Source organism: Trichosurus vulpecula, chromosome 4 (assembly GCF_011100635.1).
Source record: "Trichosurus vulpecula isolate mTriVul1 chromosome 4, mTriVul1.pri, whole genome shotgun sequence".
Taxonomy (NCBI): domain Eukaryota; kingdom Metazoa; phylum Chordata; class Mammalia; order Diprotodontia; family Phalangeridae; genus Trichosurus; species Trichosurus vulpecula.
The window spans coordinates 132088243-132106329 of NC_050576.1; the positions used below are offsets into that span (position 1 = coordinate 132088243).

An 18087-nucleotide genomic window follows, 5' to 3' on the forward strand; every position below is an offset into this window, starting at 1 on the left:
AATCGGGGTTAAATGACTTGCCTAGGGCCACAGCTAGTAAGTGTCTGAGGCCGAATCTGAATTCACATCCTCCTGACTTCAGGATCGGTGCTCTGTACGTTGTGCCACGTAGCTACCCCAAAAAATGGTTATTGATTGACGGCCTAACATGGTTGCCCATCCTCTGTGCCACTTGTTCATATCTTTCCATCAGTGTGCCACATGGGGTAGTAAATTAATTACCCAACGTGCTGGGATCCTTTCTTGCTTTCAGCATGGAGAGGATAGAATAGAACACCCAGGCTGTCTACCTGCAGTCCTTTGCTCTTGCCCAATGTCAAGCCCAGCATCTATTTCTCTCAAACACTTCTTTGGTGACCTACTCTGAGTCTCCTTTGAGATTCCTTGCTTGGGAGGTATTACAGCCTCTTCATACCCATCATTCGCCCTCTGGAGGAATTCTTTGCAGACTGAAATAGAATCATACTCAGGTGTGTGTTGGTAAATGCTTAACAATCAGCTCTCCAGGGAAAAAATGTACACACGACACATTTTTAAGTTTAATTTGCTTTATTAACAATTTTTTCCATCGCTTTCTTAAGTTCAGATAATGAACAAAACAATAAATCAAGCTCTGATATGTAGCATTTGTCAATTTCTGAGGTAAACGCTCATCGGTAGCTGGGTGGTGCAGTAGATAGAGCACAGGGTCTGGAGTCAGGAAGACCTGAGTTCAAATTCGGCCTTAGACATTTACTGTGTGACCCTGGGCAAGTCACTTAACCCCTATTTGCCTCAGTTCCTCATCTGTAATTTGGGGATAAACTGGAGAAAGAAATGGCAAACCACTCTGGTATCTTTGCCAAAAAACAGATAAACAGAAACAAACCATAACCCATGGACTTCCATAGAGTCAGACATGACTCAACAACAAAAAAGACTCATGTTACAATTTAACAATCAGCTCAGGAGCCTATATGAGCCAGCTTCAGTATGCCCCTGACACAATAGATTAATATTGATATTAAAAATATGGACCTTTTTCAGGGAAGCTTTGGGATCATTAAGATAACTTTCCAATTTCCCAGAGGCAATGTAGATGGCTTTTCTTTTCCTGTTCAATTCTAGGCCTATTTATCTGCAGTCAATATCAGTCCAACATGTGCATGTGTGTGTGTGTGTGTGTGCACCTATGTGTGTTTGCTTACATATATACACAAACATACATATATATCTTCAAAATCTATTTTCTCATCCTGGAACTTTTATATATATATCTGTTATAATATTTTGTATACTATTACACATCATATGTTATGTGCAATATTACATATAATATTATGTGTGTATATATATGTGTGTGTGTATGTGTGTGTGTGTGTGTGTGTGTGTGTGTATGTATGTATAGGCGATCTATATAAGTTTTCTGCCTAACTACATAACACAGTCTGGACGATAGCCATTCTGCATCCACTTGATTTTTCCTGTGTGGATAGTTAAGCCAGACTCTTTTGAATGGCTATAGATCTTAGCTATAGGCTCTGCAGTATCCCAGGGTCTGATGGCAAACGGCACAATTTCATCTGCAAACAGGAGCAGATGAGAACCTTCGTTCCCCAACCTACTCCCCCTTTTCAGCTCCCTTTTGTGTGTTGTCTTTCCCCATTAGAATATAAGCTCACTGAGGGCAGGGACTGTGTTTCTTTTTACCTGTATTTATATCTCCAGCACTTAGCACAGTGCTTAATAAATGCTTAATAAATATTAATTTCTTCCTTCCTTCTTCTCTTTTTCTATGTTATTCAGACAGTAATCGTCCTGAGACGTATAGCTATGCTACTATTTTTCCTGTATTTTCAATATTCTACAGACTCTAGCATAGACTAATAAATAACTGCTTTTTATAGCCAAATAAAAGTATTGGGGTGTACACTCATCCTTTGTAGGCCCACTTACAGCATCCCTGACATGATTCTAGGAGCAGACAGAACAAGAGAGATGATATAAACCTTGTCCTATTTTCCCATGATTTTGATCTCTTTGGACAAGTCGCTGTGTTTTCAAAGCTCTTCGTTCCACATAGCTTGTATAATATGAGTTTCTGAGATGGTGACATCTATTCAAAATGTTGTTCTTCAGTTTTTATGAGTCAGTATTAAGTTCAGGAAATTGCAAGCAACAGTTCGGTCTGTGATCATGGTGAGGTTCCAGGACAGCCTATTTCATGGAGTTCTGCAGGATATTTTGAGGTCTGTATTTGTAGTGTGAGAATTTGTCATCTGTCACTCCATGAAAGAAAGAGAACTTCTGATATAGAATTCTAGCTGCTAAGTCACGTCTTGCTAGGTATTCAGTAGGTGCTAAGTTTATGCAGCACATCAACTTAATTGTTCTTGCCTTTTTCCAAAATAAATTATGCCCCCACATAGGGAGAGGAAGGCAGAAGGGAAATAGACTATGATTTCATTGGTATAAGAAACTCAGAACCAGCAAACTCCCTGTACTAATGCAGATCTGCACCTTCTCTGCACATAGAGTTGCCTAAACCATTGAGAGGGCAGCTAGGTGGCACAGTGGATAGATTGTTGGTCCCGGAGTCAGGAAGACCTGAGTTCACATCCGGCCTCAGATGCTTGTTAGCTGTGCGACCTTGGGTAAGTCACTTAACCCTGTTTGCCTCAGTTTCCTCAGATATAAAATGAACTGGAAAAGGAAATGGCAAACCGCTCTGGTATCTTTGCCAAAAAAACCCCAAACGGGGTTATGAAAATTAGGACGTGATTGAAAATGAACAGCAACAAAACACTGAGGTGCTAAGTAATAATGTCACATGTATATGCCTGGGGTAGAGCTTGAACCTTCATCTTCCTGACTACGTGGCCTGAAGGCTTCCCAAAAAGTCTTACAAAAATTGCTTTTGGTTGAAGAGTTCTCATTTTTGCCTTTACAAAATAGACACCAAACTTAGAGGAAAAGAAGAATGGGAAATGTGTGGGTGGGTGTATCCTCACCTTCTACCAGGGTTCAAGAGCCTCATCAGCATGAAGCAGCACGAGGAAGGGTCATGGTCTTTGTGCCATCCTTAAGACTCTAGGCCATTTGGTCAAGGCAAGTCAGGTCGAGAAGCATTTCCTAAGTATTTACTATGTGACAGAGAGTGTACTAAGCATTGGGAATACAAATTACAACAAAAAGAAATTCTCTGTTCTCAAAGAGCTTATAGTGAGGGACAGACAAGACATAAAAAAAGAAAAGGGGGCATGATCCTTGTTCTGGGGCATGGTGGACAAAATCCAGACAGTTAGAACAGGCTATGCTTGGTCTTCGCTGTGGGCACACCAGCCTCTAGCAGGAATGCTTATGAGGAAGAAAAATGAAGAGGACAAACTTGGGTTTCAGGCCTTTCCAGCTGATTCCTTATTCCCACCCATTTTGGCCCAGGGAGTGCTGCCTTCAGGCCCAGAGGGGTGAGGGTCTCACTCAGGGTGACATAGTTAATAAAAGGCAGAACAGGGAATCCAACTCAGGTCTCCTGACTCCAAACCTATTTCTCTTTCTACTGTGTCAGCCTTCCTCTCAATCAACAGATAAAAAATACAGTTTCTTGTTGTTCGAAATATGCTTGACACTGAAGTTCAGGTATCAAGGGCAATTTATTATTATTGAGGGATTCAAAGGAATTGGTAAACATTCCTGGCCAGGAGCGGACTCCACCCTTCTTTAGGAAGGGGGAGTGAGGAGTATAGGAGTGACACCAACTTTATTCTGTTAGACTGACATAGATTGATGCTCCATCAACCATCAACTTAGTACCTCCCTTCAGAGAATGGATTGGTCCACTCCTGTCTAGGTCACAATCTTCCCTATATGCCCCCAACAAGAAACTCCTTGGTATGTTTCCCCCTCCTCAACATATGTCCAATGCTCAAAAATGGCGGAAAACTCCTCCCTGTGGGTGTGTGAGGTAATATTCAATTAGCCAATTAAGTACACGTGTTAGCCATTTGACCCAATTTTCTCTTCAACCCTGACCATTATCTGTCCAGTTTAGACCAGTTTTTCTAACATCCTGAAACTGCTGTTTCTGCAAAACCACAAACCCTATTCCCATTGGCTGAGGACTCTCATCCTGGTTCATTTTTACTCCTTCTTTGTTCAGGCTGACACTTCATTAATTATTCTGTGGAACTCAATTAACCCTTCTGTGGAAACCTAACTTTCCCTAACTTTTATCCATCTCTCACATTGTTTTTACCTCCAAATGGGCTAAAACCATCTTTGGAGTGGTAGAAAGGATATTGGCATTGGAGCCAAAAGACATGGATTCAAGGTCCCGCTCTGCCTTGGACAAGTACAATGTACCTCTGAGATTCAATTTCCTCTTCTATAAAATGAGGGGATTGGACTAGATCATCTCAAAACTTTTTTCTAGCTTTCTGGTTCTGTGATGAATACTTTTTATTAGAAATAAGAACTGTATAAGGAAAGCATGCTAAGAAAAATTGGCTTTCAAAGTCCCTTAAAGTGCTCAGAAATGGGCAAAATTAAAACTAAACACGTGTCATGATACAGATAAAGAGAAAAAGAAAAAAATTAATAAGGAAGTAAAAATCTTTAATGAGAGCTAAAATTATCTAATCATATATGAATAATTTGTCAATGATGGCATATAAAGTGTTCTGAATTATCCCCATTTTACAGATGAGGAAAGCAAGGCTTAGGGAGGTTAAATAACTTGCCCATGGTCACACAGCTAGTAAGTGTCGGGAGCAGGATTTGAACGTGAACTTTCTTGACTCCAAGGCTGGAGCACTAGCATTTATATAGAGCTTTAAGGTTGGCAAAGCACTTAGAAATATCATTCATTCGATCCTCATAACAACCCTAAAGGTAGGTACTATTATTCTTATTTTGCAAATGAAAAAACTGAGGCAAACAGAGGTTACATGACTTGTTCAGGGTCACGTGGCTACTAAGGGTCTGAAGCTAGATTTGAACTCGTCTTCCTGATGCCAGGCCCAGTGCTCTATCCACTGCACCAACTGTGTCTTTGTTAGTGTGGGCAATCTCTCCATGCATTCTTGCCCTGTGTGACTGCCGTCCACATTCACATAGGGAATGTACTATGGGAGTTCCATCCAACATACTGGGGACTTTTTGCTGGATCATTTACCATTTTGTAGATATCATTGGTGCACATGGGCTGTCCTGTCCATCGGTCATCCCTCACTCCTATTGTGTGGCTGGCTCACATTTTCCAGTAATACATTTCTTGAATAATAGAGTTTATGCTAATTTTCCTTTTCTTCATTATCATTACTAATATGCAATAGCCAAAACACATTCACCATAAGTTTCTCCATCACTGAGAGACATGCAACTTTAGTCCATCAGGTCATATTATTCTGTGCTGCACAGGTGTATTGATATTTTTAAAATGTGGCTGCTTGTTTTAGGTAGTCATTTGGGGTCATTAAAACTATTGCACAATTTCTCAAATACAATCCAGCCTGTTCTTATCTTCCCATTTACCATGTTTGAAAGGCTAGAAATTGGATAAGACTTTATGTTAGAAATACATATTTTAATAACAAATGTATTACTAGGTGCACTGGTCTTTAGACCAACTGACTTTAAGGAATAAACCTAGACTTAGCTGGCAATAACAATGGGGAAGGAGTCACACTCTTAAGTACGGACAATTCTTGCTTTACACAAGTGGACCCTTTGACCTCTACATAAAGCAATTTTTACATAATGCAAATTTCCCCCTACCCACCCACTTCCTTTAGCCTATATAACAAAAGCACATACAAAATAATACCTTTATGCAATTCATAAAAGGTACTAAAATGCAGATATATTAAATACTGTACCATGACAATAGAATTATGAAATAAAAGGTAAAGTTAATGATAAAGTAAGCACAGTATTGTACTGTAAAGTTAACATAGGTATGCAGTATGTTGCTCCTTCCTCATTCACTGCACCCAGTCTTTATCACTGATGGTGGGTTAGCTATACAATGAATGAAGCTATCCAGAGACATTTGGACAGCGGCTCTCTTTTCTTCTTTGTATATCTGACAATAGCAAGCAATGTTATCCTCAACTAGTCTTTGAACTTTTAAAAATCTTGAATCATTTGGATCTACCTTTTCAATATAAGGAAAAAGTTCAGCCAAATGATGAAATGCATCTGCTGGCTGTTTTGTTGTGAACCTCTATGCTTCGACCTTGGGTTCCGAAGCTTCCCTTTCTTCTTCAATCTTTGCAACTAGTAGCTTGATCAGATCCTTATTCGGACAGTTCTTCTCCATGAAACTCAAATCAACTCCTCCATATCATTCTCATCCACTTCTAGCTCCAATTCTTGTGCTAATTTTATGATCTTGTTACACACTTAACTGTGGCACACTTTTTGCCAAACTCTCTTCATCTATGTTTCCGCTACATCGTCCCAATATTGCCTTAGCAATATTTCAGATTGCATGGGAAATATTATAGGACTTCCAAAAATCTTTTAATGTCAAGTCCTTATCTGTATCCAAAGCTGCAATTGCTTGGGCAAATGTAGCCTGTAAATAATTTGCCTTGAAATTTGCAATCGCTCCTTGATCCATAGGTTGTAATAACGAGGTAGTATTAGAGGGAAGGTGGATCACTTTTACATTTTTATTAAAATCATCCTTAGGAGGAGGGTGACTTGAGGCATTATCCAAAATAAGTAGAATCTTGAAAGGAATATCATTACCATCACAAAACTTCTTGAGACTTCAGGAATGAAGCAGTATATAAACCACTGTTCAAAGATGATAAGGGTTATCCATGCCTTAGGGTTAGCAGAAATGTTGCTTTACTGATTCCTTTCAATGCTCTGGGATTTTCTGAGTGATGCAGGAGAACAGGTTTTAATTTGCAAGTCCCAGATGCATTCCCTCCAAGCAGAAGAGTAACTCTATTTTTCGAAGCTTTATGCCCTGGCATAGTTTTTCCCTCCACTGAGATGTAGGTTTGAGATGCCATTCTTTGATAAAATAGGCCAGCTTGATTTACACTAAAGATTTGCTTTGGTAAGTAGGGACCTTCTATTTTTTTAATCTGTTTATCTTATTATTATTATTATTTGCAAGGAAGCTTTAATATTGTCACTCTTGACCTCTCTTAACACTTGCACAATTTTAAAATCAGAATTGGAATGTGAGTGGGGGATACTTCTTGTGAAGACTTCACAGAGAGAGAGAAGATATGAAAATTACTTTTTATTTTATTTCTGGAATAAGCAGGGGCAATGAGAGGATGGAATGGATTTGGGATTTAACCTTGTAGGAATGGGATTACCTAACTCTCAGGAATTTGAGGCCTGGGGCAAGAAGTGCCTATGGGCTGTTTATTCCCTGCTCCAGGAAGCCCCTTCCCTCTTTCCTCATTCCTCCTCTTCACCTTGGCCATATTATTGCCACATCAGCAGCTAGTTACTAAATAAGGAGATATGTTTTGGATTGGCTATACTCGATTTCCTGGTTCTTTGTCTAGCTTTTTGCACCTAGATTGTAATCCTACCTCCCAGCCAATGGAGAGGAGGGATAGTGGTGGGTGGGAGTTCTTTTGTGATAGGATATATGTTGATGCTTTGCCTTTGTGAGCTGCCTCCTTCCACTAGTTTGTCCTAGTGGAGGTGATGCCCAAATCTCAAGAGATTTGTAAAATAAAAATTAATCCCTTTTCTGTCCTTACCTGAGAAGCCTCTGTGAGGTACTGTGGGGTACTTGGGTAGTGTCACCACCCCATACAGTATTTCAGAATTCTTTACATAAAGTCAAATTTGCATAAAACAATTCACGTAAAGTGAGAACTATCTGTACTATAAATGGATTACTCATAGTTTCTTTTTCTCTCAGGTACTTTTGTCTCTGCCTTCACTGTGCTATGTGGAGCCCGGACTGACCTCCCCGACAGGCACATGTGCTGTGTCTTCTGGTTGAATATTGCAGCAGCACTCATTCAAATCCTGACAGCCATTGTGATGGTGGGCTGGATCATGAGTATATTCTGGGGAATGGATATGGTCATTCTCGCCAGTAAGTAACTTATAAACAGCCACATCTCCCCATTTCTCTCTCAAATCTCTTGGCATAAGGATCCAGCCAAGAAGACAGTGTGGAGAGACCAAGGGACAGACAGAGGTGTGGAGAATTTGACCAGAATAGATTTAAAATCATGGACCAGCCCAGAATTGCCATGGGACCTTGGTGTTCTCCTCAGGGAATTATTTGCCCCACCCCATTGCAATGCTCACATAAGATTAGAACACTATACTGGGCTTTCCAGGAAACACTTTGTTGTTGATGCATTTCTCCCCATTTCCTCTGAGGCTAGAATAGAACAGATGTCAGCCAGTGTTTCCATTCATTACCAACCTTCCCTTCTTAGCCATTACAGAATGTCTTTTTTTTTCTCCCCTTGGTAAGAATGATCAGCATTCTAGTATCAATACATACATAAAGATGCTGTAATGGAAAAAATATGATAAGTTGGTTTCAGATAATCTTTCCCCTGAGGACATCTGAGTTGATGGGAAAAATCAGGTCTCATCTAGGATTTGCAGGTACTGCTGTCAACCTTAGTCAGTGGGAGTGAGAAGAGGTGCATTAATCACTTAGACAGCTCAAGAGATGTCAGTCCTTATGTCTTGCTTTATACAAATGAGCTGGGAGCTTGGAGAGGAAGTGGTCAGGGTTGGTTGACAGGAAAAGACTGTTGGAAAGAAGGTCATCCTGTATGTAGTGGGTCACAAAAACGATGATCACGCAGGTGAACTAACTGAATGCCTGGGGAGAAACAATATGGCAACCCCAGTCTGTACAACATGCCGGGATATAGATTCCAGCTTGAAACAAAAAGGTGAGGAAACATGAACTTACCTAAAGAAACAGAGCCAACCATAAACACCAGCTAAGTGAACATGAATAATACTGAATATGAAAGAAAAATTCAACATAGTAGGGAAAGTAATGAGCACACACTTGAGCCAGGAAAATCTAGACAATGTAGAGAATTGACTCATAGGAACTCAGAATTGGAAGGTCAGAGGTCATTTACTGAAATCCATGCCCATAGAGGAATATTCTTATAATGTCCTCAACAACTGGTTATCCATACTTTGTTTGAAGACCTTCAGTGACTAGGAACTCGCTGCCTCTAAAAGCAGCCTTTCTGCATTTTAACTTCTACTTCCTTATGTGTTTTATTTATTGTTCCTTGTCCTGCTCTTTAGATAAAGGTATGTTAGTAAATGTTTAACAACCAGCTTTCCAAAGCACTTTTAAGTTTTCTATTATCATTAAGTTTAATTATTGATACTAAGTTTATAACACACTATTAACATTTCTCCATCACTTTCTTAAGTTTAGATAATCAACAATAAATTAAGCCCTGGTTTGAGGCATTTTCCAAGATGTAAATGCTTACACTGAAAATTTAACAAATGGTTCGTAGTAGGAGTTGATTTCAACACATCCCTGCCTTTAGGGACAAGCAAAACAAGCCTAATGGTTCTTCCATATAATGGCCTTTCAGATACCTGAAGACCTATCATGTGCTCCTTAGGGCTTCTGTTTTGAAGGCCAAACATTGAATTTCCTTCAATTGAACCTTATATGCTGTGGTTTCCAGTCCTATTTTCATCCTGGTCACCCTCCTTTGAACTCACTCTAATTTGTCAATGTTCTTTCTATTATTCTAGACCCCAGAATTAAATATAATACCACAGTTGTGTCCTGACCAGGACAGAATACAGAAGTACAATCACCCACTTCGTTCTGGATACTGTGGCTCTCTCAATGCAGCTTAAAATTACATTCATTTTTTTGGCTACCACATCGCATTGTTAAGTCACTGAGCTTGCAGTCTACTAAGATCTCAAGATCTCTTTTAATAGGCACCATCTAACCACATCTTCCCCATCCTGTACTTGTGCAATTTACTTTTTAACCCAAATGTAGGACTTTAACTTTATCTATACTAAATGGAGATAAATAGAATAGGCTTTCTAAATGTCAGGAACTGGAGAACCTTCCAGCAAAGTTCAAAGGAGGAACAACAGCCTGTATCCCAAGGATTCTTTTAACATTTAAAACTCTAGTTTGAAAACTTGCTCAGTTTCTGAATCTCTTTAATGGGGACAACTATTTTTCTCCTACTTGCTTCCATTAAAACACACACATACACATTTCATCAGCATGAATGGAAAGACTGACAAATCTCAGAGAGGAGAATCGCTTTCGATGTGATACTAATGAAATGATGTCTTTTTTTTAATTGAATAATGTAAATAAATGGTTAATTCTGGCCAGAAACAGAAGCATAGACATGGTTGTGTTATAAACATTAGTGCAAAAGGATAATATTTGACAGGTGATCTAGAGGACTTTTGTGAACCATTATAAATCTCCTGCTAATATCTACTGATTTAGAGATTTCCTTCTGATCGGTTATCAGTGAGCCCAGTGGATTATATATTCACTTTTTCATTATCATTATTATTATCATGGCTCATTTTCTGTGACAGCCTGAGTTGTTTTGCTATCACTTTATAGGTTCAAATTTGCAAAACCAACATTCAACATAGTTTCTCTCCTCCTGGGTGCTTTGCATGTAATTAGGCTATTATATCACCAGGTGAATTATGGGTTTTTTTTTATGATGACTTAATTGTCTGAACAGCCAGGCTTTTCATTGTCATGCTTAACTAAGAGAAGGAAATTAGATGCTTTCCCATTGAATTATGGTTTTGAGTATGGGGGATTATTTGGTTTTTGTTTTTGTAAAAATATAACACTTGAAAACAGCTAAATATAAATATTAATCAATATTGCTTGTCATGAATGTTCTAACTGGGCAATTTTTTTTTAAAGAGGTGTAATTAGGTACTTTTCTGATTAATCCTTAACTATTTTTAATTACCATCTCAATCTGGCTCTCTCCCTAGGTTTGAATAGTCACTTGGAAAAAACTGATGAAAATCTTTTCTTGAATCAATTAACCAGTCAACAAACATTGATTACTGTTTTCTATGTGCCAGGCATTATGCAAAGTCCTTCCTGGGCCTTTTTACTAGCTCTGGTATTTTAAAGTAGGTTGATGCTATGATAAAATCCTTGTCTATTTTCTGCCATGAAAGAATCTTTTGACTGTCACTGGCTCCTTAGTACTCAGCATTCTCTTTACCTAAATGTCCAAGTGTTCTTTATCTCCTGGTATAAGGAAGAAACTGACAGGGCCAGATTTCTGGTCCCTTGCCCTTACTTTTTTTTTCTTTTTCTGATGCTCTGTCCAAACAGCTACCAAAAAAAAGCAGGAGGGGGGGAATAAAACCCCCAAAGCACTTATTTGCCAGCATGAAATCCTATGGTTGTCTTTTTTTCCAACCAGAAGGCAGTAATTTCTCTCTCCCTTAAACTTAGCTTTTTGCCCTTTGAAGCTAGAGCATTGTTATTTATAATTGGCAACAAACGGGCCCTAGCAACCAGCACATAAACAAGATTAGCTATAAACTTGGTTTGGATAGAAAAATGTTTTCTGAAATTCAGAAAACCGAGCTTATCGGACCGTACATCAACATATTTGCTTTCATGGCTATGGAATTTTCATTTCATTCAGGCGAATCTCAACTCATTTATAACTCAAAGTCTTAAGGAGGGACTTAAGTCTTAGAAAGTAATGCAGTAATTGCCTGTGGTCAGTATTAGAGGTAGAATTTATAGCTTAGTCTTCCTGAATCCAAATGCAACACTCTATGCAGTACATTCAAGCTGCCTCTCATTAGTCAGTCAATAAACATTTATTAAGCACTTACTTTGTGCCAAGGCCATTGAGGTGGTGCAGTGGATAGAGCTCCAGGCCTAGAGTCAGGAAGACTTACCTTCTTGAGTTCAAATCCAGCTTCAGACACTGACTAGCTGGGTGGCCCTGGGCATGTCAATTAACTGTTTGCCTCAATTTCCTCATTTGTAAAAAAATGAGCTGGAGAAGGAAATGGCAAACCACTCCAGTACTTCTGCCAAGAAAACCCCATTTGGGTTCATGAAGAGCTGGACATGACTGAAAAATGACTCAACAACTCTGTGCTGGGCATTGTGCTAAGTACTGGGAATACAAAGAAAGACAAAAGACAGCCCCAACCCTCTAGGAGCTCACAATCTAATGGGGGAGACAATGTGCAAATAACTATGTACAAACTAGCTATAAACAGGATAAATTGGAAATAATCAACAGAGAGAAGGCTCTAGCATTAAGGAGTATCAGCCCCTAATTCTATAACATAACTTTTCAAAATACGTTTAAATACAACATAACAAGGGTTGTAACAAAATTATAAAATGTTTTGCCATCCAGTCCTATCTAGAGAGATACTTATCACTACCTCCCATGTGTTAACTCTTTGTTGTGGTTTCTCAGATTTCCTGGTTTCATCACCCCTCTTGGCATCATTGGTATTCTACGCAGAACTGGTGTTGTGATCAGTTCTGATCACAGCACCACGTTTTAGGAAGTCCGTGACACTGTCCTCACAGCAATCCAGTGAAGTAAATAGTGCAAAATTTATTAGACCCATTATTAGATCCACTCTAATAATTTTACAGAGGAGAGAACCGAGGCTCAAAAAAGAGGAAGTGACATGCCCAAGGTTGTAGTAAGCTAGTTAGTGAAGTAACTTTCTTGGGCAAGGTGGATGAGAATAACCAGGATGTCGAGGGCACTGAAAACTTTGCCATGGGAGAATAGGTTTAAAGACATGAGGATGATGGGGGCCCATGTAGCATGTGACTGCTGTCTTCAATTACTTCAAGGGCTGCCATGACTAAAATGGATTCAATTTTTTTTCCCAGTCCCAGAGAGACAAAGTCCGTGTTGTTCCCCTTCTCAGAAACTTATACTGATTTCTAATAGTCTCACAAGTCAAAACTATGAATTTTAAGTTTTCAACATAAAAAATGAGTTCCCAGCATCTGTTGTGCCTTTTGTAGCTGACTAGGTTACTCTGCAATCTAGACTTCCCCTCCCTCACCACCACTTTAATAAGCATTTATTAAGCAACTGCTGTGTACAGATCACTGTGCCAAACTCTATGGGAGGCATGAAACTTAGATGAGACTTAGACTCTGTCCTCTGGGATCTCCCTATTTAGTAGAGGGATGAGTGACAACAGAGATAGCTAAAAGGCACACTATTAAATGCTCAGTGCATTAGACATGTCCAATGAAGTATGTGCACATGATACACACACACCCAGAAAAGGGCACTAGGTAGGCACCAAAAAGGCTGTGTGCAGTCCAAGGGAAAAAGTGGTTACTGATTAGTAGGACCAGGAAAGGCTTTGTGGAGTAGAGGTATTTGAGGCAGGGTAGACCTTTAAAGGATGGGTAGGTTTTCATCTTGTGAAAAGCAAAGAGAAGGCATTCCGGACCTGGGGCAAAGTATGAGCAAAAGCAGGGAGGCCTACAGACATCACGTATGGTCAGGGGTCTGAAAACAGCCCAGTTAGACTAGAGCAGAGAGCTCATTGATGGGTGTAAGATGAGAGAAGCCTGGAAAGGTAGGGTGGTTCCAGATTGTGAGGAGCCTTGAATGCCAGGCAACAGCAGTCCGACTTCACTCTGGAGGCCAGAGGGAGCCACTGGATAATATTCTGAGCAGAAAAGAAGCAATAAGGCCAGATCCTACCTTCTTCTGGAAGCCTTTCCTAATACCCCCTAATTGTAGGGACTTCTTTCTGTTATTTCCTATTTATCCCACACCTATCTTATTTGTACATAGTTGTCTGCATGTTGCTTTCCCTGTTACTTCAGGAGCTCCTGAAGGGCAGGGAATGTCTTTTGCCTTTTTTTTCCCCGTATCCCCAGTGCTTAACAGAGTGTCTGGCACATAGTAGGTACTTAATGAATGTTAATTGACTGACTCACTAGTCTGTGCATAAGAATGGTTATTCAAGCAGCAATATGAAGGATGGACTGAGGGGGGAAAGTGGAGTCAAGAAAACCAATTAGGAGGCTGTTGCAGTAGTACAGGTGCACTGTAAGTAAAGAGGATTCCTATTAGGATGGTAGCAATGGGAAATAGGGTAGAGGGCACAGAATGAGAGATGTTGCCAAGGTGGAATTGTCAGATGTGGCAACCAGTGGGATGTATGTAGGGAAAGAGAAGAGTCCAAGATAGCCCAGAGCTTATGAACATTCGAGCTGGGGTGAGTGATGGTGCTGCAGACAGAAATAGCTCAAAACCAGCAGTTCTGGAATGCTGTGCCCAGTGCATGACCCTGCTATTAGTCTGCACAGACATTACCCTGGCAGGAACATTCTCCCTCTTTGTTCCTACATCCTCCCACTTTGGGAAATCTTCTCACACTAGCCCCGCTCAGCTTCAATCATTCTGATCAGCATGGGCTGATCCTCGCTGCTGTAGCTAAGCCTGGGTCCCACTCATAAGACTGTAAATTCTACTGGGGCAGTGTTCATATTTAGCACAGGCACTTTCTGTATATTCCAACCCCAGCCCTCCATGCCCGATCCTGGGCTTCATAAACTCCTCAGCGCTCAGTAAATAGGGCTGTCAGCACTGGAGTCAGGGAAGACTGAGGAATCATGAATGTGAGATTAGAGCCTGGGGAACCAAGGCAATGCTGGGAGCAAAGGTCAGACGTAAGGCTGGGGAAGAAGATGGACCTGGAATTACTTGGCAGCTCACAGTCAAGAGGGAGCCAGGGATCAAAGGCTCGGTGAGCAGTGTCCTCCCCTCCCTCCCAGCTGCTTCCATAGTCATACACACATCTTAGAAAGAATCTCATGGTACAACACTTGTTTTAGAGCCTGCTCCCAGCGGGTGATTTAGTAGGACAGACAGATGGAGGTGGGCGTGGGGGTTGTGCTGGAATGGACTGAGAGTAAAGCAGGTAGGACCACTGTTGTGGATGGCGGAGGGGTGTCAAAGCAAATTAGGGGGCAGGTTAAAAGGGATCAGGTTAAATAGAGTTTTCAAAAACGGAAGTGAGATTTAAGTGTGGAAATGATCCAGTCAGCAAGCTCACAGGGTCTAGGGTCCTTATGGATACCAGAGTGAACTCAAAGAAAGAAAAAAATTAAGCAGTCCTTTACAAGCCAGAAAATGTTCCAGAAAACTTCAGGGTAAGGCAGAAAATCAAACTACATATTATCTGGAGTTTCAGATACCATAGAGCAAGGTCAGGGAACATTCCCCCAACACCCCCCCCCAACACACACACACCCCTCCCCTACTTCTGTTGAGGCTACCATCAATAAAACAAAACTCTGCATTTTTATAAAATATGATAAAAATAGTATTTCAAATAGTCATGTTACCAGAAATGCAGTCATCACAAAGTGACACAATTCACTATACCTAGAACACCTTCAGCTGTCTGTGCTTGGGCCATTTTGGCATCTCCATTTTCTTCAGGGTTGTTCCTCTCCTTACCAGCAACAACCTTTCCCTTCTAAAAAGTTATCCAGATTTACATCTTTGGAGACATCTTCTGTTCTTCACTCTCCCTCACTCCATATAACCAGTTATATGTTTATGTGTTTCATATCCATCTCCTCCCTACTCACATGGCCACAACTCTCATCACCTCTCTCCGGGACAATGGAAATAGCCTCCTAATGGGTCTCCCTGCCCCCCAGTTTCTTCTTTCTCCAATCCCTCCTCCATATAGCTGCCAAACTCATAGTCTTACAACAGAAGTTTTTACCATGTTACTTTCCTATTCAAGAAGTTTCTATGGCTCCCTGTTACTCCTAGGATCAAGTACAAATTCCCGTTTGACGCTTAAAGCACATCATATCTAATTCCAACCTATTTTTTCAAACTCAATTCTCATTACTTCTTCTCAAGTACCCTACATTTCAGTCAGATTGGCTTATTTGGTATTATTCCCCACACAACACTTCATCTCCTATCTCTGTGTCTTTGCACGTGTTGTAATCTATGCCTCGAATACTCATCTCTAACTCTCAAGGGTCCTTTCTTCAAGTAAGCTCAAGAACCCCTCCCCCCATATATACAAGGCTTTTCCTGATTTCCCCAGTTATTATTGGCCTCACCCCAAAATTACTTTTTATTTACTTTGGATTCTGTAGTGACATCTGTTGACATGTTGTTTTCTGCCCTCTTTCCCCCACCCACCCCAATGTAAGCTCATAAAGGACAAGGATTGTTTCGTTTTTAGTCTTTGTATTCACAGTGTCTAGATGCCAAGTTAATGCTTGTTGGTTGAATGAATGAATGAAGAAACCAGGAAATCCCAAGGACACAGAAAGGGGGGCAAGTCAAAGGTCAGGAATCCAGACAAGTAGAGAGGGTAGTAGGTAGTGGACACCGCAGCAAGGGAAACCTTTTGTCATAGTCAAGGAGTTTCATGGGCTCTCTCCTGGAATAGTGCCCCATACTAATGAATATCACTTGCTTTGGGGCTATACAGGGAAATTCTCCGGGATGGGAGTAGGGAAAGGCCCTGAGAATGAAGGTGGAGGGGCCTATGAGGTTAATCAGGTAGGAGTAGAGAGTTAGGTCCTGACCACTGTTGACTGACTGGAAGCCCAGGGCCCTAATGAAACTCTCAAACCTATAGATCTCTTGGCACTTATAGTAACCACTAAAATTGGGGATGGAAAGGGAAGGCAGAAATCCAGAGGGGAAAAAATGTTCAACTCTCAGAGACTCTTTCTTGGACTTCAGCAGCCTTTTCATCTCCAGAACTGGATTCCCTAGGGCATGGCTTCTTGAGTTCCTCTGTATCCACTCACCCATCCCAAGGGGTCCTTGGATAAATTTCAGGGGGCCTGTGAACTTGGAGAAAATGCATTTTTATTTTTACTAAACACTAACCAAAATTTAACATTTCCTTTGATTATGAATATAGACAACAACATAGTCTAAGAACAGGTACACCAGATTGCCAGAGTGGTCTAGGACAAAAAAGGTGAAGGACCCCTGTCCTAGTGGAGGTTGGGCGTTTGCCCAATGACTTGAGGGTAGCTTAAACTTTTCACTAGGAGATGGATCAGGAAGAGGGTTAAGCATCTACCAAGCTCCTAATCCTGCTCTCCAGGACAAGAGCAGAAGAAGCATCACCCCAAAATTCTTCTGTGATCTGAAACTATGAGGATTTGCCCTGTCAGCCAATGAGCATTTATTAAGAGCCTGTTGCATGCCAGGCACTGTGCTAAGCATTGGGATTACAAAGAAAGGCAAAAGACAGTCTCTGCTCTCAAGCTCACAGTCTAATGGTGGGGGGGGAACATGGAAACAACTATCTGCAAACAAGATAGGCAGGATAGATTGGAGGTAGTTGACAAAGGGAAGGCACTAGCATTAAGGATCAGGAAAAGCATGAAGGACAGCCAATGGAAATGCCCAGTCGAGAGATGAGGGATCTTGTGAACCGTTTGCAGATGACAGATTATCATTGTTAAGCACTTCCTTACTTGGTCTCTATTCTGTTCCTTCATTTCCTGGTCAAACAGGGTTTTCAGTTGGGAGCTCTTGTGCTGGAATTGATTAAGCAACCCATTATGGTTCCTGGAGCTCACCCCTTCCGAGGAAGCTCTCTAAAATAAGGCATCTGGCATCAGTGCCTCCCCAAACTCCAGCAGCCCAGTTCTCAAGTCTTCATAGAATCATAAAAGGTTAGAGAAATATGCTTGGAGAGCATGTAGAGCAACTCCCTTATTTGACAAATGAGTAAACTGAGACCGAAAGAGGTGAAAGGCTCACCTAAAGTCCTACAGTCAGTGAAAAAGAGAAGAAAATCCAGGTTCTTTTTTTCACCACCCTTCTAGATCTGACTGTTTACTTTAGGAGGTAGGGGAAGAAAGCTACACTTTCTGCTACTACGTAACACAACTTAGATCCCTTTAACATCAATACTTCCTAGTCACAAAGTGCTTTACAATCAGGATCTCATTTAATCCTCCCAACCTTGAGTAGGAGCACACAGGAACCAGTTCTCAGAGTGAATCAACAAACGCTACATAGGAAGGTTTGATTTATTGTTTTGTTGGTTGCCTAGATTTGAGAGAATAAAGGAAAATGT

At 40.7% G+C, this 18087-nt stretch overlaps 1 protein-coding gene across 1 annotated transcript in view; it reads left to right on the forward strand.

Annotated features, from left to right (window-relative positions):
• Positions 1-18087, forward strand: part of STUM (stum, mechanosensory transduction mediator homolog) — an 80759-nt gene that overhangs the window by 56161 nt on the left and 6511 nt on the right. The window contains exon 2 of the mRNA XM_036753235.1: positions 7880-8059. Within this exon, the coding sequence (XP_036609130.1) occupies positions 7880-8059 (180 nt within the window). The remainder of the gene's footprint in view (positions 1-7879; positions 8060-18087) is intronic.